At 43.9% G+C, this 25,102-nt stretch overlaps 1 protein-coding gene across 5 annotated transcripts in view; it reads left to right on the top strand.

Moving 5' to 3' along the window:
- The window catches only part of EGFR (epidermal growth factor receptor), a 173,073-nt gene that overhangs the window by 99,136 nt on the left and 48,835 nt on the right, over window positions 1–25,102 (top strand). For all 5 annotated transcript variants that reach the window (XM_055706640.1, XM_055706641.1, XM_014284897.3 and 2 more), the window contains one exon: window positions 24,839–24,990. In XM_055706640.1, the coding sequence (XP_055562615.1) occupies window positions 24,839–24,990 (152 nt within the window). Of the gene's footprint in view, window positions 1–24,838; window positions 24,991–25,102 lie in introns of those variants that run through there.

Below are 25,102 nucleotides of genomic sequence, written 5' to 3'. Positions count from 1 at the left end.
GAGTTCCTGAGAATATTACCTTTGCCATTTATGCAGATGATCAAGAAAAAAGCACAGAGAATTAAAGAAATACTCTTGAGTTCACATGTGCATCAACCCTACTTTGAAACCTGCTTTACTGTGTCCTCACTCACCTTCCCCAATGCAGTTTTTGCACTGCAAAATTTTTAGTTACCTAATTTTTTAAGGCAATCCTGCAATTGGGAAGTAAAATGTGGATCTGGATAAGTGCTGCCTTGCATGTTTTAGGCTATGCCCAGAGACCCTGTCGCTTGAGTGTACCACCAGGTGGGAAAACCAGTGCTGCTCTCCTGTGTCCCAGCTGGTTTTGTTGGTTTTGTTCCTCTGCTTTCCTCTCAGCTCCCACAATGTAAAACGCAGGCTTGAGTGGGTGATGGATCCAGGGAAAAGTCCGTCCCCACGTGGGTGCCTGGATGTTCTTCCTCCATGTAATGTTTTTCTGCTTGTGGTTTGGATTTTTCTGTTTACAGCCCAGAAGCTGATTCAGTGGCCATTCAAACCTGCGCCCGACTTAGCAGCTGGCTGCACTTACTCCACCTGGTCATTGCCCCCTCCCCGTCTCTCTTCCCAAATCCCATGTACATAACTTAGTACATGAGTTCAGCTGGGTTTGTTTGGATTTGTTGTTTTATTTATTTATTTTTTATTTAATGCATCTGGGGGAGATGCTGTATTGCAGCAGAACACTAGCTTCTCTGCTCAGCTGGTCCACAGCTTGGGGCGGCAGGGCAAGAGCTCCGACAGCTCCACAATAGCCTTGACTTCAGCCAGCCATCGCTCTTGGACAAGTTTCGTCTTGCTCCGTGATGCTTACCTGGCCTTTTGTCACGGCAGCTGAGACCCAGCCCTGCCTGCCGGGAGCCCAACTAGGCCATGAAACTCCAGGTGGCAGGCGGGATGGCTCTCAGCACCCTGCCACAGCAGAGAAACCTCCCAGTGTGGCCTTTTGGGGCTGCAAATGGAAATCCAGCGGAGCGGGGTGAGCTGGCTTCGCTTGGCTTGCTGCAAAGGGTTTGTAGTGGCCCCAGATATACAAATCACAAATAAGTGTGAGCTATTATTGTAAGAAAGCCAGGACTGTAATGAAGGATAAACCCCAAACTTTTTAGTATTTAGAAAAGTACGTGCAACAATTCTTTTTTTAACAATACCCAGCATGACTGGTGTGTTGTTTAGAAAATCAAGATGCTGCTTTGCTGTGGGGAGCACCCTTGCTGTCTGGTGCTCAGCCAGTGCTGGGTGCTGAGCTGGGGCAGTGCCGCCAGAGGCACGGGCATCACGCTGCTTTGCACCAGAGCTGAGAGAGACGTCGTGGGGGGCCATGATCCTTTGGGATCTGGCTTCTGGTTGTGCTCCTCCAGCAGAAGTGTCACCTCTGCCCTCCACAGCTCACTTGGTGTCCACACGTCTGGAGGCTGGGGTGCTGCTTCTCACCTCCCTGCCACCACAGGTGGTCCCAGCACCCCTTTCCCCTGTAGCTTTAGGAGAACCATTGACTGCTGAAAGTAAAATACATCCTAAGATGTGGCTGTCTTGACTTCCACATGTTTTTTCTGTTGTTATATTTTTGTGGTGGGGTTTATTTATTTTTTTTTTGTTTGGCTCAGAGAACTAAATAATCTAATAGTCTCTCTTTTTTTTTTTTCTTTTTGTCTGTTCATGAGGGAGTTTTTACTCATGCCTCCTGGAAATTGGCACTTCACTAATGCCTAGCACTTTGTAATCTCTATTAGTGGTCACAGAGGAAATTAAACACCCTTGAAAGTGGATAAATACATGTAGACATTTTAATAAAGTGATAAGGCACAAGGCCCCACACGTTAACAAACAATAACTCTGCTATGAGTTATTAAATTTACTCTGGGTAAATTTACTCTGAGCATGTCACAGCCCTGATTTTCAGCTTGCAAATGGTTTTGGATGATGCAGGTAACAAGGCAAAGGGGTTTTGCATTTAAGGGTTTCTGGATGATGATGTCAAGCAGTGGGAAAGGAAACAGTGTTGGCTCTGGGATGGGCACAAGGATACAAGAGCGAAGCCCCCTCAGCTGCTGCCACACCCCCCCCCCCCCCCATGCTGCAGGCCACAGGCACACTACTTGCCACACAGTAAGCTCATACCTTCTTCACTCCTGGGCTTTGCTTTCCTGACATGAGACCTTTCTTCTTTTTGCCTTTTCCTCTTTGTTATATTGAGAGAGGCTGAGGGAGAGCAGCCTTCTGGCTCACGGCTTCCAGGCTGCTTGTTTGGAAGAAAGCAGCCTGCATAAAGAAAACAAGCTGAATCTCTGTGAGGAAATGCCAGGTGAAAAGGCAAAACCAAGAAGAGCCCAGGATGAAGAAATATGTAGGGGAAGCCTTGGATGTGTTAGCAACAGACTGACGGTGACTGCTCACAAGGAGACCCCTGCTATTGAGGATGGGAATATTTGTCTTTGCAGCCTTTTGGCTCTTCAGTACTCCAATGCTTCTTAGGCAGGGGGTGGGTGGGGTGGGGTGGTGGGGTGCAGATCAAAACAAATGATGAACCAAGATTTGCAAGAACATAATTTCTCCCTCTTGCTTTTGAGATGTTGAGGCTCGTTTGGCCTTCAGAGTAGCAAATGTTGGGACAGAGTTTATCCTTTCTGGTGTGCTTGTCCCGCTGTGGTTTGTACCCAGGTTCATGCTACATTACAGGATAGTTCACGTTATGGGCAGTTTTCTGACTTTTTTCCTCATTTGTGCATCCCTTTTGAAGAGGAAAACAAAGATTAGTAAGCACTTTCTGATCCTGTGGTTCTTCTGAACAGTCCTGGCTGCTGTAAACCCGGGTGCGTATCTTTGGAGCAGGGATGGAGAGGCACCAGGGCAAGTGCAGATGCTGGGACAGGCAGCTGGCTGCGCTCCTCTCCTTCCCCTGCCCCCGTCCTGTACCGTGGGTGCACGTCCTGGTAATTGCATAAGCAGCCTGTGTGATATACTCCCTTTCTCCCAGCACTTAAACCAGGGTCCTGAGAGCTCTGGTAAAATAAGGTTTTCATGTCAATGGTGAAGACAGATGCTCTCACTTTCATCCAGGAGCGAACATAGTCCCAGATGCCTTTGGTGGGGATAAGAGTGGTCACACAGGCTGCAGAGTGCAGGAAGGTATGACTGCCAAAGAAGTTGTTTTGACTGCAGCAGGGAAAATAGAATGTGAAAGCCATTAAGGAAATATGAGGGGGAATTCAAGGCTGCTGCCCTCTTGGAGGATAACTTGTTACTGGAAGGACCATTTAATCAAAACTCCAGATCAACCAGTTAGGAAAGTTGTTCTCCTTTCTGCCGTAGCTTCACTGCTACAGTGCATGTGCACATTCATCTTGAATTTAGGGGTTTTTTGTAATGCTTCATGGCAATGAGACCAACATGCCAAGACTAGTTTTTCTTCTTGCTCGTAACTTTTAAAGTATGATGAATTTGGATTTAATTGACAGGATCGTCTTTAAACTGTTCTTTCTTGGTGCTGTCCATAAGAGAGATGTAAATCTGGAATAATTTTGCCCCAGTCAGTGGCATTGCTTCTGTTTTGATGTGGATGTAACTGGCAGCAAAATCTGATTGTCCCTGAGAAAACCATCACCTGCTAGTTTAGAAGGAAGGCTGGAAGCTCAGTACGTTACGGAGATGATTATTAATGGTCTGTTGTGCAAATCTCACACATTTGCTTTATTAAGAGGTAAGGCAGGGTTAATTCAGTTTAAAAAAAGGACGATTTATTTTGTAATTATTTTTTTTTCAATTCATCACATTTGGCATGGATTTTCAGAAAGCACACCAAAAAAAGGCTCCGATTCTGGCAAGTCTGGGACACGTGGTTCACTTTACGCGTGTATCTGAGCTTTCCTCCTCCCTCGGGGGAGCCAATGTCTTCAAATACACATTTTTTCACATTCCCCTTTTAACACAGCTTGATCCTACAGATAAATCACTACTCACTGTTTATGTTATCACCGTGGAAATTTTTGTGAAATCACAGATTTGGCAGCATAGTTTCACAAACATCCTCGAATAGGAGAGCACCGTCTGGGAAAAGTGAAACGTTTTATTACAACTTGAGCTCTCAGCTTAGATGTCTGCAGTATCTGCTGAAACCCCTCCGCCCCTGAGAAAGACTGATCTGCAGGCACTTACGGTATCATCTTAAAGTCTCTTTTGTATTTTTCATTTCAGCTGTACTGCTGTTGGCATCATTAGTATAAAAGTTGGGTTTACCTCCTTTAATTTCTGGTGATTTTTAGACACGGGGTGACGAGAGAATTAACCGCACAAGAGTGGTGTCTCAGATCAGGAAGGCTGTGCCGCAGGTCACACCGTGTCTGTCTCAGGGACACCGAGAGGGGACAGAAGCTATCATCCCCGTGGTTAGAGCAAGCGGAGGTGCCAGCGAGATGTTCGTAAAGATGCAAAATTTGTTGGTAGGGTGCAACATCTGTTGCATTCCAGAAATACTGTGTTGCTTGCTGCTCAGAAGCAGTTAGTAGGAAGGAAAAATCCCAAATTGCTCAGTAGCATAACAATGCATTTTAAAATGTTTTCACCAACTAGTCTTGAATACAGCTTTTTTTTTTCTCGCTGAAACGTGGAAGCGGATTATGTACCACCGTGCAAATAACACTTTTTAAGAAAGCCAATAATGAACAGAAAATTACGGTTCTGACCTCCCACTTAATCTCCCTCTACTTTGCAGCCAGCAATAATGAACAAACAACTGCATGTGGAAATAGAGCCTTATTGCTCCCCCTGACCTCTCTGACCTTGCCTGAGACAACATTTGCATTTGCCTTACCGAATAAGTTTTGTTTTTCTGATAAATATTTGGTTTGTTTTAAAAAAAAACAACAAACAACACAGCAGGTTAATTGTGGTTAATAGTTAGCCAAACAGTGACAGGTAAGTAAATAGAGCTTTACAAACAAGGTCTATGGGCGGCAGCTGTGCAGATTTTCTGAGGCATTGCAGACAGGTCATTTATCAGATACAGCTTATAGATCCTCAGTGATACAGATATGACTGTCTGGGTGTTTGGTTTGGTTTTGTTGTGTGGGGTTTTTTTTATAAATCATATTTGCCATTAAAAATTAACATGGATTTAGAAGACCAGCCTTCCTTATTTCTCTGCAAAGGGTGTGAATGCCAGAAAGTTGCGTTGATCAGGAAGGAAATGAATCAGAGGTTAACTCCAAATTGTGTCAGGTTGGATTTTGCCACCATGAAATGTGTTATATGATACTGGAGACACACAGGTGGTTTAAGTGTACAGTAAAAGGTATGTGGCCAGGAGAGTATCTGCAGGAAAGTAATTTATCGATGGAATTTCACAAGCTTAAATCTTCATGAGAGAAACGTATCATCTCCAGTTTTCCCATCACTCCCTCGTCATGGCATACCCAGGTCAAGCTCTTGTTATGTATAGTTATATATAGAACAGTAATGTATTATTTTATATAATATATATAATAGTATATTTACATATATTATATGTAATATAGTAAAAAATAAAAGGAGCAATACATATTTTATTTAAAAAGCAAGCAATTTAACCTGTCATCAGGCAGTCATGATTCTACATGCCTATGCAACAAAATGAGGTCCCCATATTTTCAAGGAATGAAGCCACACAGCTATACAACCTTTATTCTGCCCATGCTCAGCTTCAGAAAGTGTTTTGAAGGAGATGAAAATTAAAGTTAATAAAGTAAATGGAAAATTGTCACAAGCTTTAGCTGCGTTAGAAAAGATCAGTCCTACCAGGGTGTCTTTCTTGTTGAGGTGGTTGGGGGTTTGCTTTTGTTTTATTTTAGGGACATAACTACTTAGTTGGACTTCAGTAACCCAAGTAAAATAGTGAAACGGTGGAAGTTACTACATATCTTGAAAGAGGTGAAGTTTAGTAGAAGAGTTCAGATTTGTATGAAGAGCTGATTAAAGAGGACACAACGAACTCTGTATCAGAAAAGCTCTGGAGACAGCCATCAACTGGCTATCCTTAAGGACTGTGCTTGGAACATATCTAACTGAATACTCTCATTAAGGATCTTGGCATAGGACATAAGTTCGTCCCAGTGATGTTTCACGATGGAGAGTTGCGAGATACTGAGAAGGAAGAGGAAGGTCTGGATGGCATTTAAGTAGATTTGGAGGATGCTAGGAAATGGAATAAAAGTTAGATAAAGTTGCACAGAACCCCAGAGTGCATACTGACTCTGCTTTTAAGCTGGAAGAACAGTGGAGCTCTTGTCTATATGCAGAAAATAAGGATACACTGTGCAGAATGTCCCAGTAAGGATAAAGCATTAATACTATTTACAATGCACTGCTGAGTCCTCTCCGGGAATACTGTGTGCAGTTCTAGTCCCCAGCTCAATGGAAGATGGATATTAACTGGAAGAGACAGAATAAAAAGAAAGTAAGGGAAGATACACTGTTTTATGAGACAGGGCTAAGTGAGTCTGGCTAGCTGAATAAATCTAATTAATCTGGGACTTGGTATATGCATTGAAGAGCTAATACCAGGCTGGGGAACAGGTTACTTTAACATAAAGAACAGTACCAGCACAATTTTTACAAATGGTCTGTAAGGTAAAGCCTGAGTTTAGGCTGAGCATTTAGAAGCAAATTTCATAAATGTCAGAGGGATGAAGGTCTGGAGCAACCTCCCAAGAGGCACAATGAGCACCACTGCCTCACCGGAGCTCCCTGCATCCCAGAGCGGGGGTGGCATGGCACAGCTGAGCATAACACAGGGAAGCTATAGAAACGTTATATGACCCTGTAGGTCCCAAGGGGAAAGTAATTTGCTTATAACTATCATGGATATCATTCATTCCTATTACCTCATAGGTGTTCTAAATTAATAAATCACAGGCAGGTTAGGTCTCATGATAACCCAGATGTTTGCATGATTTCAGTATGATATATATTGTGTCCCTGTTGAAACCTTTAGCTTTCTTCAAAGAAGGGACATGGTATATAGAGGGGATGAATAACTGTTCATCCCCTCTGCACAGGGTATACCGTGTCCCTTTGTTCTCTGGGTTTGCTTATCTCTCCTCTCCCTGTTGACTGCAAAGGGTCTAGCAACAGCTCCTGTCAACGAGTCCTTTGAAAGGAACTGTGTCTGCTGCTCCCTTTTCCCCGGCGTTGGTGACTGAGCAGCACCCAGGGGGCAGGAGCAGATGGCCTGGGTGCGATGTGGGCTCCCTGTCCTTGCTGGGGCAGGGATTGAGCCCTACTGGCAGGGAATTGGTGGGGCTTCTGTGTATTTTCAGTACAGTACATATTTGCTTGTCCTGTGACTGGCATAGTGCTGGGTGATTTCTTCTTCCATCCACAACACTTTGCATATAATACCACTATTAGACTCCCTTTGTCCTCTCCAGGAGGGGAAATACCTCACTAGCTGTCCATGACTGCTTAAGGTACACATTCATTAAAGGCAGTCCGTGCTAATGTAAGGTGGTCAAAGGAAGCCTCGATTTGTTACATCCCATGTGAGTGAATCACTTTGAGAAACACCTCAGAGTCCTCAGGAATATTTGTAAGATTGCGAAACTGAAACATTTCCTGCAATTAGAAGGCACTCGGAAAGCATATGTTACATGTCAAAGCCATATCATAAGCTTGCACTGTAACTTTTGACCTCTTAGCCTTCTTGAGCAAGAGATTCCCAGGCTATTAAATTGTCTTTATTGCTCTGTCATATATTAGTAGCATGTGTTCAGTAGTAAATATCTTATCTCTTAACAGAACTAAAGAAAATCCTGTGCTTTCCTCAAAAAAAAACCCACAAATGAAAAAACAAAAAGAAACTTTTTCTCTTAATCAAGACAGGAGTACGACCCTAAAGGAAAAAACAGACTAAAGAATTCAAGCTTTGTTTTGAGTCATGGTATTGTGCCATAAAGGATAAAGTACATTTTAAAGTCACTGATAAGTATGCTGACTACTTTCATTTAGGGACACACTGTCACATACCAGCACTGAGAAATGATTATTGCGCTAACTCAAGTGTTTGTCATAGGGGAACATGAAAAAAAACCCAACCCTGTAACTTCCCCCCTCCTTTTTTTCCAAGCAATTGGCAAACAAAGAGAGAAGCTTTTCATGTCAGAGCAAGGAAACAGTTACAGCGTCTGAGTTATATGGTGATAAACTCCTGTGGAAATGGAGACAGCGTTGGTTTTCCCTTGCAGCCACGTATGTGCTGGTATCACATGTAGGTATAAAGTACACGGAGTCTCTGTTCTTTCTGAACTGTTCCAGAGCACTTCCTAGCCCACCGTGTCTTCAGCACCAGGATATTCGTTATACAGTTAGAGGGGTGTTTCTGCATCTGATCTGGAGCTTTAATTACTCTGTATAAATTAAAGTTGATGACATGTGTTCATTGAAAATAAGAGAGGAAGCAATGTCAGAGGCTCCACGGGGGGACTCGCGTAAGCGTGTGCGTGATGGGAAGCATTTGCTTGCTAAGGGGCCCATGCATTGGCACCCGGAGACTTCACAGAAGGCCAGTAGGCACTGTGCATGCTCGGGAAGAGCCTGAAATCAGTGTGCAATACTGATACCTCCTGTCTGCCCCGGGGCAGCCCTGGGGAACATCTGCCCAGCTGCTGGAACAGGGTTTTGGGTGAGCAGCACTGTGCTGAGAGGTGTGTGACCTACCTGAGCCTGGGCTGGGGTGGGACCCTCCAGGGAAGGGGCAAAGCCCTTTGGGGTGGGCTGCCTGCCTCCCAGAACTAGGCTGGGGGCACTGTGAGTTGTTACTGCTGGGGTCAAGTAAGGTTTTCTGCATTCAGAAGACTCAGCTTCCTTATGTGAGTCAGGACATGAAGCTTCATGCTAGGAATGGGAGGCAGGATTAGGATATAGTTACTGCACTATTTCCTTTTTGGCACTGGGTTACTAGGATGAGACAGAAACATCTTTTTCCCCTTTAAGAACTGCAGTCCTTAAGGGGGGGGGGGGCGGTGCGGGAAATCAGGTCAAGAGGTGCAAATAGCTTGTTCACCTGTTGCTGATTTCCACTGCAGTAAATTGGTGAGTCACCTTGCCTCTGCAGTCTGCTCATGCTTGTGGTTCCTGAACAAGAGATGTATTAAAATGGGATAAAGAGCATTTAGCACCATCTGGCAAAGATGAAGTGCCTAACAAGGACTTTTGGCAATAAACCACAACAAACAACAAAACTCCCCAGGATTGGAGGTACTGTGGTGGGAGTGGGACTGTCCTGGTGTGGCAATGGTAGCTCTGCAGCCATGTGCCTTCATGGGGAGTATTGTTGGGGTCAGGGAGCAGGGGCACCAGGGGCTTGTGATGGTTAAATGGAGCAGAGCTGTTGTTCTAGCAACTAAGTTTTAATACCCCATATTTTCTTTTCTATTTTTGATCATATTTAGGCAAGTACATTCTCTTTGTCTTTGAGATGAGAATTCCCACTTATCTTCCAAGCCCAAGTTTAGTCTCACTTCTAAGTACTTCAGGTAGACCTACAGTGGCTTCAAGAGGCCACTGGTTTATTTACTTCCTTATTTATTTGTTTATTTATTTATTTCTATGTGTGTGTGCATGCGCATATGCAATGCCATGGGGTGGAAGTCAGCGGAAGGAGTTGCTTTGGAGGAGTTCACAGGACGTTTGGAATGGGATTATGCATACCGGTGGTTTCCAGCATTGCTCAATGTGCAGGCACCTATAGTATTTCTAAGGAAGATAGGATACAGACCTCTGCCTAGCGAGTGTAAGCCTGCTTTTCATCCACATTTCATGGGCATGAAAATGATTCAGGAGCTCCCAGGGAGATGCAGAGCACGGGTTAAAAATCACTGGTGAGGAAGTACTTTAAAGAATGTCTTGGAATGAATGAGATGATACACTTTTGCAGTAATAGCCATAGAGACCTAATAGTATCCCTCTACTAAAATACAGGCAAAAAATGTTTCCAGTGCTCCATCTGAGAGATGTGGATGTTTATTCACTGCTTCTGTTACCCTATTGCCTCTCTGTAAGTTTTCACATAACAGTCATCGTGAAAAGCATTCCATCAAGAGATGGCCTTCCAGTTCTGTGGTGTAGGGTTTGATTATTTATTGCCAAGTTTGAATCTAAAAAGAGCTTAAAACCAAAAAGAATGGAGGAAGTCTTTAAGGCAGAAGTTTCAAATGTAGCAGTATTGGCACCAGAGCTTCAGCAACATCATCTTTATGTGGTCGCTGGTTTAGGCCAACACAGATTTTTCCACCTTGTGAGTTTTTTAATCTAGAAGTCTAAAATGTATTTTACCTTGCTGATAGAAGGCCAATTTTTGCAATAAATGCAATTAAATTGAAAAAGAGCAGGCAGGTTTGCATGTTTGAAGACATGTGTTATTAGGAGCAGGTAAGAATGTGTTTGCTGAGCATCCCCATGGTTCTGGGTACAATTAATTCCTCCCAAGAAAGCAAGCTCAGTCCTGAGGTTTCAGAATGCCAGTATTTTGCTGTGTCCCAACGTCCTGCAGCGCATCAGTCACATCATGCAAAGTGTGGTTGCAAGGGTTACGGGACTCCTCCTTGGAACTGTCGGCTTCAACATGCAGAGGGAAAAGCAACACCCTAAAAACACATTGGAGTTACTATTGGACCCGCACTTAATGTGTTAGTAGCACATTATCTGGAATAGATGCACACTAACAGAGCTTTTTTGCCGCAAGGATGAACTGTATTGCCATTTATTGGGAGAGTTCGGTAGAGTATAGCAGAAACTTTCCATATACTGTTTTGAGACTTTTAATGGAAACTTATTTTGGCAAAGCTCTGAAAGCACTCAATAATTTTTGTTATGAGATCCGAGAGCTCAAACACAAAACCCTTCTGTCGGAGGCTGCCTTATAAAAGCAAACCTGGTGACAGCAGAGACATCCCATAGCTGTATAACATATTCAGATCACAAGCTCGATTTTCCTGCGGGTTTTCTCAACTCCTGTACCAGAACCTTTTGGGAGCTTGTAAGCTGAGTGAGGATGTAATGAATCTACCAGCAGCTGGTTTCTGTCTCTTATAAGGCCATCTTTCTTTTTTCTTTTTCTTTTACCACTATTATTTTTAAGGCTGTGTTGCATTATGCTTAGCAACGATGAGATTGCTTCAGTGTACTGCAGCCCAGTGCAATCAAGCAAAGTCATTTTGGAGTGAGACAAGCTCTTGAAATGCCCTCATGCTGCACTGATATCTACAGAGTAATTTGGTGTTTGGGGTAAAATTTGTGCTCTCGTTCCATCAGAAAGTTCCTTCATGGAGGCATAGTAGGTTTGGAAGCTTTACTTCCCAGTGGCAGAACTTCCAGCCTTGTGTGAGCAGTACTGATCCATCTTAAAGAGGGGATTTTCCAAAGCTAGCCCTGATGGCCACTTCCCACTGATGTGCTGTATAATTTGCATGCCAAGCTCCTATTCCTGCTTTGGAAAATCTCCACCTAAATGCTTTGCCATTAAGGTTTTGTAATGCAGAACTTTATTTCTAGTTGGGGAAGAGGCTTGTTCTGCTTTATTTTTCTGAGACTGGCCACACAATTCAAGGTAGCACCACAGTCTCACATTCAACACTGCAGAATTTATTTCCTAGCCTGCAGAAGAAATAGCTTGCTTTGTTCAAGATGAGTATTTGTTTCCAAGTTTCGGGGGGCGAAGACGAAGGCAATACAGAGCTGCTAAAACACAAAGCTGCTCTGTTCTCTGGAGCTTGTAGCATTTCACCGCTTGCAGCTAGGTGACTTACTGGGCTCACAAGAGCTGCCGCAGCTCCTCCATGAAGCAATAGATAGCGACAGAAGACTGGCGAATGCATCAAAGGCAGCCAAACAGACCTACAGCTTTAAAAACTTGCTAGGTGTCATTTTTTCCAGATAACATGGCTCTGGTTTTAGTAAGGCTTATCAGAAGATACTACAGGGAACAACTTCGCAATGGAGTGGGAGGGCTGGCTGTGTGACGTGTGTTTGCTCAGAGGGTGACTGTTTTGCAATTTTGGAAACTTTCTGGGATGCGGCGGCCAAAGCCAGATCCTTCCAGAATTAATGTAAAGTTGTGGAAAACTAAGTGTGATTTTGTAATTTATTTTTTTCACCTGAGGTTCATAAGTTGCAGCCTTGCATCTTTTTTTTTTCTTCTTTCTTTGATATTTCTACTATCCAGTGAAAGTCCTTGAAAGCTTAAAGAAGCAAGCATGCAAATTCTTAGAGTGGTGGGTCTCAAATTTTAACATTGCTTGCCTTTAATATCGTCCCATCTTGCAACTCCACCCATTCTTTCTTTCTTTGAATTTCCACGTAAGAAACAGGCTTCAGACAAACACGGCACCTCCGTGTGGCATACCAGAAATATGCCGGAATGTGGTTTTAATTCTCCTGCTAAAGAAACTTTGCTCAACCGAAAAAACGAAGGCAAGGAAATGCCAGGGGTGTGATGCGCAGTGGGGTTTCTTAGGCAGGTGCGGCTCTGTTTCGGAAGGTGGGAATCATCCCAGCACCGTCTGAGTGATTAGCAGGTACGCAGTGTGTGCGCTTGGCAGATGAGCAGGGCCATCCTGCAGTAGTAATCTTGGTGCTGGAGCTTACACTGGGGTGTTCCTGGCTCTGTTCTCCTCCATTTTCTTCTAGAAAACAGAAAAGTGCCTCTGGCTGTGTGTGGAACGGGGCTAAGGGCCATCATGTGCTCCCTGGCAGCTCCCGGGGTCGCAGCAGAGGGGTGGCCATGCCAGGGTGCTGCACAGCAGTGCGTTTCCAAAAGGCTGTAATACAGTAAAAGACAACAGTGGTTTATTTCTAGTCGTGGAGATGGGTATCAATCCAAACCCAGCGGATTACCAAAAACCTCTATCCATCAAAATACTTGAGCGCAGCCTTTTGCAGAAGAAATGCTGTGGGGACAGGGGAGCAGGCAGGAGCAGGAGTGAATGGGAACAGTTTTACAGTCAGGCTTTCATGTCTCTACATGCGTTTTGCTGCACTAGTAAAAAGTTTCTTTTTTGGTGGTTTTTTTCCCCCCTCAAGACATCCTTGGCAGAGATAAGCACAGTCCAAATGACTGCTCCTGATAACATTTTTACATTCTGCCCTGTAGCTTAGGTCGTAGCTAATTTACCAGCTTTTTGTATACAAGGGGACGTTTATTCCTCCCTTTGCTGAACCGATGGAGCAGTTTCTTTTTGGCAACTTTTTCTGCAGGGAATGGAATATGTTAAAGCAGGTTTGTGGCATTTATGTAAGGGTGGATTTTTTTAATCCTTATCTGCATGCATCTTCTGGATTTTCATATTTGCATGTGGGGGTTTTTTGTGTTTGAGAAAGCTGCGTGGTGTTTTGCCTGCCTCGTTCCTTAGAACACGTCCACGAGGAAGGTGAAGCCAGTACCGTAACTCAAACTTTGGGAACAAAGAAGTTGCAGAATCAAATTTAGCCACTGCAGTCACCTTCATAATGATTTTAAACCACTCACAACTAAACAGCCACATATTCTGAGTATATATGAAATAATAATTTGACCTAAAAAGACTGGTACGGGACAATGCAGCTTTGAAAAATCTGTATTTTCATTCTTTTCAGAAAAGAAAATAATTTCATTTACCCATCCATTAATATTTATTTGTTCCTTTATATCAGTTTATATATTTAATTTATATAAAATTAATTAGTCTTTTCAAGGACAAGATATCAATAAGGGATCCTCAAAAGTCTACCACAGTAACAGCTGCTTTGCAGGCTTTTGTGCAGCATGTTGCATATATGGGCCTCAAATACACAGAAGCAGAAATGTTTCTTTTAAAGAACTGGAGAAATAGACGCAGGAGGAAGTGGAAGAGCAGTTTCAGCAAGGTCAGAGAGAAATAAAACCCATGCCTGGGCTCTGTTCTATACCCAATCAAAACAAATGATAAACCCCATCATCTCATTTTTTGGGACCCGTGCAAATGGGTGTTAGGATGATACAAGTCAGAGCGTTAGTAGTGGTTTACCCAGTCTAATATTACATTTCTGGGGTTCAGATTGCAGGATTTCTGGGCTCAGTACTCAACCATGGAGCAGTTGCTTTGCTGAAGAGGGTGAAAGAGTGTGCAGAAGGCTGTCTGCCTTCCAGCTCAGGCCGCATGGCAGAGGTTAACTATGCAAATCAAAAGCTGGAGAGGGGACCCTTTTCAGGGTTTGAACAGCATGTAACGTACAGTAATCGTGCATTTCAAGTACCTTTTAAGATGTTCAAACTTGTTTACATTTCTTCACAGAACTAAACTCTGGCATTAAATGTGGCTGAGGTTCCCTATTGCTAAGTAAGACTGACTCTAAAAGCAGTCCACTTGCCATAACTTGCAACATTTATAGTACCGACGACTAAATTCAATGTTTTTTCTTCCCAGACTTTTGAAGATAAATTGGTCTCCATCTTCAAAACTTACCCAGGTGCTGTTAAATCACTTTGTGGCTTTTTAGCTGTGCTTTCAAAATGTAATTGTAGTTCTCCTCCTACCAGAAATAAAGGGCAGTAGAAAGTCTATTTACCTCCTTTATTGAATTTCACACAGTTAAATTAAGTGAAATAAGAGCCTGATTCAGATCCCATTGGTTTCAATAGCAGTCTTTCAGTTGAGTTTTAGTCAAGGCTTAAATGAAGATCAAAAGGTGATCCAGAGCTCATTTACATTTAATATGCTCTTCAGCTATTCCTTTTAAACTTAAATATTATTGGAGGGTTTTCAAACCCAGCAGCATGTATTAACTTGCTTGCTCGTCAGCATGTGCAAATACCCAAATTTCAGCTGGAAGCCCCAATGTAAGTGTTAACCATAGCATTCATTCCCATGAATGTGGGGAGCTGGAGACAAGCTTTTAAAGCTTTTTATCAGCTTTTACTTGTTCTTTGTAGTTAGCTGATGGGTCGTTTGCTACCTTAGTACAGATAACTTAACAGTAGCTTTATTGTTTGAAACAGTAAATATTGTTTATCTTGGTCCTGCCAGCCGTTTTTGTCTTGTTTTAGCCTTGCTTGAGACGGCAGTCCCATTCTACAGGGCAAGATGTCTCCTGGGGAATTTTGGGGCATGGATTCTTCATTCTGTAGCTTCCCAACTTGAATCCATAGGAAGCTGGAACACGTTCCACCTATTGTTCCTTGCTATAGACCAGCTTTGGAGGAAGCATCATGCAGTGATGAAGCTATAGGGGTCGGGTGGCTTGATGCAGCATCTGCTGTGCTGCTGGCAGCACTTGCAGCTTCAGTGGGCAGAACCATGCACAGAAGTCGATTGGGATTATCGTGGAGGTGGGCACGTGATGTTCAAGGTAGTGAGCGAACAGAACTTGCACAGTTGCTGTTGTGCATGCAGCAGTTCTGCAGATACATTGCAGTCTCTAGAGATGCCATTATAGTCACCTGGGAGAACTACATTTATATGTGTATGTGTGTAAATATATTTATTGGATAAAAAAAAATAAGAATGTGTTGCATTTGTAGGAGCAAGCTTTTAGTCTTCTGCTTGGAATCAGATTTAAGTTGTTTCTATTACCCTTTTTGAGTCAGTGTGTGAGTGCTCACATAGAATTTACACCTCAAGGGATTCAGAAGTACGTGTATGAGCACAACGGCTTGTTTCGACATAAGGCTTGATTTAATGTAAATAAAAACATGATTTCTTTTCATTGGAAGGCACAAATGAACGTGTGCTATTGCACTGTCTTAAGAAATCCCACGTGATAAAGTGCTCGCAGCTTAGTGCTTTTAACTCTCATTTCTCAAATTAACTCATTTTGAAAAAATCTCAAACAATTGAGTGCTGATATAGCTATAAACTGGTCCCACATTTTCATGGACACACATCTTCAGTTTCTTTTTATTGCGCTATAAAATCCTGCTGCTCCTTAGATGCTGCCAGAACAAACAACAATGAAGAATGTAATTTTTTTGACCACAAAGCACAGGCTTACGTATCCGTTGTCATCCCCTTGTTTTCCCAAATATCCTGGTGTAGATCTGAGATGCCGCACCCCTGCCACACACGTCTCGCCAGATTAAAGGCTCAGTGAACCATGCCCGTTGTTGGAGGTCTCTCAGTCGCTTGCTGCTGCACTCTACGCAGGCTTTTTACACCACTTGCAGCAATGTGGTAATAAAAAATTCACTGTGGATGCCAAGAAGCATCAACATTTCCCAGGGCCTGAACCTTGCATGGATGGGGGTGTATGATGGCCCTTGTCCTGCTCCGGAGCACTGCCGAGTGGGTGCATACAGGTTTTTTGTGATGGGCGTAGTAGCTGCGCCAGAGCGTGAAGCTGGAGAGCTGCAGCCACGGACTGTTAGCCAGAGGCTGTGCTACCTGATGGGCCCATCCTTTGGGGGAATCATTGGAGGGCATGGAGAATGCTGGGACTAACACTATGGTCTTTTGCCCCTTCCATGGTCTTGTTTGGGGTTGTCTTCCGCAGCGCAAGACAGACTTACTCTGGCCAGTTGTGTGGGTTTCACGCAGGTCACTGTCCTGAAACACAGTCACGGGCAATGCTTTCTCTTGGAGGACCCAGTGTTAAGTGGCATGGCAACATTTCTATCCAGCGTTACGGATACACCACCGACCCTGCCTTTCCCCCCTCCCTGATTTCCATAGTCTTGCTCCTCTCCATAGCACTCAGTGGTGTTTCCCCATCCTGTACGCTGCTTGGGTGTCTAAACTGTGACTTGAAAAGCTGCATTTTCCACCTTAAAGCATCCGCCTTCAGTTGCCCCGCTGTACGTAGGGAACCACAAGGTTAAAACTGGCAGCTGTGGCATGAACCCATCACTTTGCCTGGTCTGCTCTTGTAGGACCAAGCCTGTCACGCTGCTTTGTTGGGCTCATGTGGAGAAACTTCTAGAGGGGACCTCAAAGTCCATGTTGATTTCAAGTAACGCAGTCAGCGTGGCCTGAGTTTCGATAAAGATGGTTAAAAAGTGGGGGAAGGTGCCTGAGTGGTTTTCTGTAGAAAATTTATTAAGTGGTGTGTATAAAGTTTATAAACTGCTTGTTAACATTTGTGTATATATGTGTGCATGTGTTTGCACAGAGGTTGATAGATACGAAGTTTCCTTATTCGTGGGTTTGCCTCGCTAATAAATCATAGGAACAGCTCATTTACTTGAGTTCATTGGTGATTGCACTTGCAATAGACCCGGCCGTTCACCTTGAGCTCAACAGAGAAAGCCTCACTAAGCCCGAGGTTTCCTTTAGAGCAGCCTCCCCACGGGGTGCCAGTGGGAGAGCCCAGCAGCAGCACCCCAGCTGCTGGTGAGCACATCTGGGGGAGCTTGGCTTTCCAGCCACCACCCTCAATAAAAAACCTCCAGGCAAGGTCATCCTGCGCTAGCCACTGGCCATGTGGCCGGGACATGGGCTGATGAAATGCAGCTTGAAGAAGAGTTGAAGCCCCAGCAGAGCATGCCAGTGCGCGGGAGCTGTACCCAGCGGCACCCACTTTGCCGGGAGAGGAGAACCCTCTAGTGCAGCATGGTCTTGGATGTGCCGGGGCACTGTTGACCATCAGCTGCTCCTGCTCCCCTCCACTAGTGCTGAGGCACTGCCGACCATCATCATGCTCCTGCCTCCCTGCCACTCGTGCTGTGACACTGCTGGCCATCAGTGTGCTCCTGCCTCCCTGCCACTCGGCGTATTCCCGCTGATGCACCCAGTGCCTCTGGTTTTCTGTTGCATCAGGCAATGTGCTGGTCACCTCTTATTATCCCCACGTCCTTTTCTAGGCAGTTGCATCCCAGCACCCCGTTTTCTGTCTACATGTTCTTCAGTCTTTGATGTAAGATCTTGCCTTTGGCTATAGTTCAAATAATGTTGTTCAGAGGGATCATTTTCCTAAATTACAGAAACCAGCCTGCACTGGTCATCTGTCCCTCTTTGTTATTTAGACCCTGGTGACATTTGTGTTATCTACAGGCATCCTCAACAGTAGACCCTTGATGTCTTCTTACAGACCACTGACAGAGCCATGTGAAGAAAACTGATCTAAACCCTCGTTATCTTCCAGTACCCAGCTAGAAACAGCCCCTCCAAAAATTCCCATGTATTACTCACATTTAGAAAGCAACCTTTTCCCAAACTATAAAAAATTGGAAGGTGACACAGTTCTCATTTCTTTGACATTGCTGGTATTTACAGAAGATATCTGTATCCCTCCCACAGTTTCATCCTACGGCATCTGGAGGGGAAAGCTCAAACTCTGGGCTAGCCCACCCTATCCTTGTAGTTGCTCCAAATCTACACTGGCGGCAGTGAGAGAATTATTTAATCCCCCATGCAGTTCGCATTGAAGCCAGTGTGAAGACTGGTTTCAGCACATCCTGGTCTGGCCTTAATCTGGAGGATTAATGAAGATACATGCTGAATTAAATAATGGAAACAGAGAAGAAAAATAGAAATATTATTAAATGATAATGAGGCGGAGGGAGCACCCTAGGGAATTAATAAGGCTGAATCTCTTGTCGTCAGAAATGCTCTGACTTTGGAGAGGTTTTTGTTCAGGAACGAGTTGGTTTGTATATGATTATTTATTTTTTCAGTTGAAGACACTCACCAGCAGTCGGGCCATTCAGCTGTCACACTGCCTCTGTCCCTTGTCATTCAGGATGTGACTTCTGCCATTGGAGGGCACATCTCCACTCCTAACAGGGGCAATTAAAATTAGATTTAACTGGAAAAGTTGCTTTTGTCGAGTAAATAGAAATAAGAAACCATCTGGGAAAGCTTTCCCTTAAGGCATATTATTTTCCTGCACTATGGCGTTAGTTTTGGGTCACTTCTGCAATTACAGTTTCCATCTAAATATTTTTAAGAGCTCTGTCATTGTTTTGCTCCTGGTGTGTATAACAGTTGGAATTACTCTCAGTAACTGCGTTATTCCAAACCACGCTGTTTGAGGAGGGACTTGGTACAGCCACATGAGGCTGTTTTTCACAATGTTTTAAATTAAAGTATTTGAATATGTGCAAAAATTATTATCTTCTGCGGCAGCATTTCCAGTGCCCAAATGCTGCTGTTCATTAAGCTGAAACTGGGGGTTTTAGGCATCACATGCATTTGCAACCACTGTTCTCAAGGGAAAACATCTGCCTGCATCTGAGCACTGTTTGTACTCCTCACCTGTTTTCCAGCTTTTCCTTTCCTTTTCGTAACTTCCCACAGCACATTGCAGCAGATTTGGTTTTCTTCTTGTGTCACATGGACTTTCCTCCCTCTTGAAATTCGGACTCAGGATGCAAAACACGCCCAGCCCAGTAATACGAAATTCCTCCATCACATCTCTGTAGCGCTGAGGAGCTGGTGAACCTCAGAAGTGTTTCTGTTTAAACTTTAATCACATATAATGAAACGTCACTTTCTATTTCCAGCCTTTTGATATTTCATACTCCATTTTCTTTAGGGAAAGCATTGTATGGTTCTTTCTTTTTTTACCAGAAATTAGGCTAGTCATAATGACAAATGTCCTGTCTGCTCTAGTACTTTCTCGTAAGCTTAAATGCCATTATGTTGGTGACCTGGCAGTAGTAGCTGCGCTTTTCTGGTTTCCACAGTAGGTTACTTGGATCTGTTTGATAGCTGTAAGGGAATTCTCTTTGAGGTTGGTTTAAAAAAAACACACTGATATATGGGACCTGCCCTTATAGCTGATGTGCAGATTCTGCCTGAGTGATACAAGCATCTTCTGTAATTTCTGAGGCCTTGTCAGGTGAAGCCAGCGCAGCCCTCGTAAGGGGGAAGCGATTTGTGCCTGACCTGGGGGGTGTGAGTGGCGGGGTTTGGGGATGGTGTGGTTGCCCATGCAAACCTATGTCGAGCAGCATGTCTTACAAAATTATTCCAGTTCATTTAAAAGTTTATTTCCCCACACTCACACTCTGGTTAAGGTGAGTTGGTTGTGGGCAGCACTGATGGTAGGACACCGAGTGCCATTATCTCCCCTGGCTTTCAGAAGCAGCTTTGTATCTGGACCAAGTGCCTGAGAAAGTACTGCCTTTCCATGAAATACCTAAAAAAAATATATAAAAAATTACAAAGTGAAATTATTGCCAATGAGTGAGGAGAGAGGAATATTTATAAACATGCTGGCAGATTGAATAAATATCTCTTGTCTGCAAGTTTTCCGTTATTGTCAATAATGGCTGGAAAGTGTGCAGAAAAAGTATATAAATTTATTATGTCAGGGCATATAGAATTGTAAGTGATATATGAAGCATGAAAATGGACTTGCATGTCTCTGAAATTGCCTTTGTGAGTTATTTTGATGTGTCTGTCAGAGCTGCAGGGAGACTGACGCAGGCTAAGCATGCACAGAAACAGCTGATGCTTTGGGGATTGGCGATAATTTGGTTTCAAAGCATTCTCCAGGGGTTTTCTCAAGTCTGGGACAAACATGCATGACAGGATTGGGATTTCAGTAATCAGAGATTTTCTGGGGAAAAGATGAAGATAGATTTCACTTCTATCAGGGCAATTGCTGCAGGGACCACTTTGTTTAATCTGAGCTTGTGTGGATCTGGGAGAATATAGTGGCTTAGCGTTATGGCCAGATGGATGCTTTCTGTCTCCCTACCATCACGTGTGGAAAATGCCATTTAGGAAATGCCTTGGATTCACTCCACTTCTTTGGGCTGCATAAGAGGCAAAAAAGGCCAAGGAGCAGAGGGTTGCAGGGGGTGAACCCATTCGCATCACCTAGAAATACACCTTTAAGGCCAAGTTGGAGGCAGAGAACGGGAGCAAGGATCTGTGAGCAGAGAGAAGATTATAGGATCCAGGGCAGCCAACCCTGCACTTTTCATAAGCACTAGAGTTCAGCGAGTTTGGATCTATCAGTCCAGAGTGCCTCTTTCTTCAGCTTTTTGATTGCTGCTGTCTTATACAGCACCTGACCTTTTGGCTCATTTCAGCACTATCTGCATTTTTTAGGCTGACGTAATACTGTCACTGATTCAAGATCAACATCGCTTCGCCATTTAGGAAGTGCAGCATGCATGCTAAGAGCAGCATCATATAGAAATAAAATTCTTGTGGTGGTAATGCCATGCTGCTGCTCTGCAGACTTTTTGGGTAGCCTGCACATCGCTGGGGCTCTGGGGGTCCAGTGGGTCACCTGGGCTGGGGCAGGAGAGCCCCACGCTCCCAGTGGGCAGCCCTGCTGCTGCTGCAGATGGTGGTCTCCTGGGATGTCTTCTCTGTGTCAAAACTTTCCGGACTGGCTGTATTTTTATTATATCAACATCACAGATAAGAGCAAAGCTTTTGTCTTTTAGGGATCAGCCCATGCCTTAAAGTTCAGTTCTGGATCTCAGTTTTTCTACTGGTCAGGGACATCCTCACCCTGAATCTTTATCATGAAACTTCTCTTGTTTTTTTTTACTCTTCTATAAAGGTCAAATGTGCTGCAGCTATGTGTAAGTGTCCACAAGGGACATATGTTACACGGTGCATACTAACGCAGCCCCCAGCAGTCCCCTGCGAGTAGCCATACCCACCACCAACTCTTAAACCTGGATAGTTCTGACTAAACTGCACATTGAAACAGAAGTATATAATGAATGTATGTGGCATCAAAATCTGTCCTTTGGAGGGCAAAGAGGTCAAACTCAGTAGGGGTTACATCATAATATAATCCTTCCATGCAAGCATGCACGTCCCACTTAAAACTCTGGAGCAAGGTGAGCACCTCGTTGTGCTTTTGCCTCTGGCCAGAATGGCATTCACACTGTAGTATTATTTACAAATAATTATAGCATATATCTTTTCAGAACAGTTTTCATAAGCAATAGTATTATTCATCAGATGCAAGCAGGTCATTTTCTTCTCTTTCCACATGTTCTAGTTGGAAAATTATTCAGCACCTTTGCCTGAGTTCAATAATAATGCTGCAGGGGTTTAGCTTGTTTTGTTTGATTTGAGTTTTATTTGCTCAGCGTTTACTGCTTATGACCCAGGTTCTCATTTGGTAAATACTGCTGTGATGAAGTTCACTTTTTGGATGTACTTAGCACGCTCTGCAGCAAACAAGGATTTGGCCTTTTATCTCTTAGAGCAAACAAAAACTTGTGCATGTGGGGGGAAGCTCCTGTAGGGTGGTCTGACTGATGCTAGCCATGAAATCTTGACAGAAGCAACGCGTTTTCTTGTGCTTTCCAAATCGTAACTAACATCTCATCTACTGTTTACGGCATAGAAGATGTGATGAGCCTGAAGGAGGAGATAAGTGGGTTTGCGTGTGGCTTAAGACACCTTTGGTAGAAAGCCATCAAAGTGATCTCTACTTACACAACAGGGGAAGAAAGTAGGTCCTGGAGGACCAGCCTGAAGCTTCTTCAGAGCTCGTTTTGTCTGGGTTTCCATCTGCAGCTTCACAGGCTGGCAGGCTCCTGCCTCCTCACTGTCCTCGGAGCTGCTCCTGAGGCAGTGGCTCATGGGGCACCATGGTGAACCAAATCGGTAAGCTCTCCTGAGCTAAAAATACCCTCTGTCCATTTATTTATTTATTGTTCTGCATTATTTGTAGCTTGGATCAACTCTTTGGCATGGTTCACCGAGTGGCCCCGTAGGAGAGGGAGAGGGAGAAGCGCAAGAGTAACCATGCGCTCTGCCTGCTGCATCAGCCTTGATCTAGTAAGCAGTGAAAAAGTCTGTGTTTCTCAAGACAGCTGACCCAAGTTCAGAGCTCCAAAGCTTGCCTGATCCCAAGGGAAGCACACTGAAATGTGTGCAGTTTCTCCTAGGGCTTGTTTCGGTGAGCCAGACTGTTTTGTGGTACGATCTGACTGGTGCCAAGCCACGCAGGGTCAGCGGTGGGCATGAGCGGCCAGGAGGATGCTGCCAGGGAAGGCTCCTCCGTCCACCCTCCCTTTGGTTCACATGTAGCACAAACCCTGCAGCTTTTGCATAGGGGCTGTCTTGAGTACCAGGGCAGATCTTTGCTGTTAACTCTGGAGGTTCCACAAGAGCATCAGGCCATTTGTGGACCATGAAGACCAAAACAGGCTGACTTAGATGTCTTCATTTCTGTGAGCAGTCCAATCTGCACCTGCTCCTGCATTGTATTTGAGTGCATTTCAAAATCACCCTAGTTTAGAGATCAGATCTGAGATGCCTAAACTGAGCATCCGAGCTGAGATTTTGAACTGAGAATCTTTTATTACTGCCTTTCTCCTTGGTTGGAGGACAACATTGCTTAAAATTCAAGATGATCTCTTGTAGGACTCTGACTTTTCCAATCAGTTCAAAGCGTCTTCACTCCCATCCCCAACACCACCACATTTCCCCAGGCAGACAAGCATACAACAACATTTTTAACTTTCTGCCTTAAAAATGTGACCACTCCACAGAATAAGACCCCTCCTGTGATTTTGGCTGATAATTTGTGTTTCTCATACTTGAGGCAGAAGGTGGCAAATGCAGATTTTAAGCATGAACGCACTGGAACAGTTAAGTTTGCAACTGAACAGAAAATCCTGCTTAGAAATTTCTTGTCCATTACAGAAATTCAAGGCTAATGTAAAAAGAGTCATTTTCTGCACTTGAGGATCGTGTAGTAACAAGCGACTTGGATGTTGTAATCACAGCCCCTGTTAAACTGTCCCCGTTTACTAGCAGTTGACGCTGATCCCAAACACCGTAATGTTTATCTAGACGTATAATGAGAAATAATTGAGGAATGTGAGTGAATAGCCTCGCTTTAAACATAGACAAAGAGTATTTAATCTGTTATCGCTGTTGCTTCTTAATGGTGATGACTATACTGAGAAGTAACACATGTTCAGTGAATGGTTTTGATGATTGATGAGTGCCTCTTTATCACTGCTTATTATGTTATTTTTCCTACTAATAAAACATTGATTGTTCAGTTGTCTTATGTTATTAGCTCCAAAACTTATTTCCAGCTTTGTCAAGAGTCTTTATTGTTTACTCTACAGCATCCCAAACAGTGGTGTTCCAGTTTGTGTCTGGTGCTTCTAGGAATTAAGGCTCTACAAAAGTATTGTTTCATTTATTTTCTGCAAGTTAAAAGAATGCAATTCTTCCAGTGTGTCATGGAAAGCCATGAGGTCAGTCTGGGGTTGCATTGTAGTGACGAATAGCTCCCACTGAAGAGCAAAGATGGGCTGAAGCTTTCCACCTGGAAGGCGTTGCGAAGTTTTTTACCATGTTGCCTTCTGTATCACTCTCCTTTCCTCTGTATTAGCATAACTGGGAGATGTTTTAATTTTAGCTATGTAGGAATAGGCCAGGGACTGACTGGAGTAGTACAGAGTTTCTGGGGCTTGCGTGTGGTGTTTTTTTACTTTAAAGCAGTTTGCATTTTGCTCTTTCATTACAATTGAATATAGTGGTGATCACTTCTGTCAGTTCCTGTAGGTTGGATAAAACAGAGTAAGAGAATTCAGGTGGGGACTAAGTTTTCCATCATGCCATTATAAATATTTGTAGTCTCGGTGGTGCTCTGTGTGGCACCAGTTTCTTCCCCAGCAGCAAAGCATGCTTAGGTGGATTTGTGTGCCAGAGCTGAACATACCATGAAATTCTTCCATTTGTTCCAGTTCTTAATTCTGGTACACCTCTGTGCCTGGAAATCGTGGGACGCTCCCTACACTATTGCCATTACGGTCTGCAAGATAAAGTTCTAGTTTCTTATGAATCTGTGCTGATGCTTCACTTGGTGTGGTGCTTGTAAAGACAGGTGGGCAACAAGTCTTCACCCCATATTTATTCTTGCTTTCCTTCATGGAGCTTTCTTCTTTCCTCCACAGTTTGTCAAGGGACAAATAACAAGCTGACCCAACTGGGACATGTGGAAGACCATTTCACCAGCCTGCAGAGGATGTACAACAACTGCGAGGTGGTACTCAGCAACCTGGAGATTACATACGTGGAGCACAATCGTGACCTCTCTTTCCTGAAGGTTAGTGTTCTTGGCCAATGTGGCCTACCCTGCTAAAAGAATTATGCAGCATTTTTTTAAGGGCAAAGGATCAACTCCCTGTGAAAATTCTGTGGTGATCCAAAACCATAGC

The sequence above is a fragment of the Falco cherrug genome, chromosome 4 (assembly GCF_023634085.1).
Source record: "Falco cherrug isolate bFalChe1 chromosome 4, bFalChe1.pri, whole genome shotgun sequence".
Lineage (NCBI taxonomy): Eukaryota > Metazoa > Chordata > Aves > Falconiformes > Falconidae > Falco > Falco cherrug.
The sequence above is the reverse complement of the archived record's forward strand: the minus strand, read 5'-3'. Positions and strand labels throughout refer to the sequence as shown.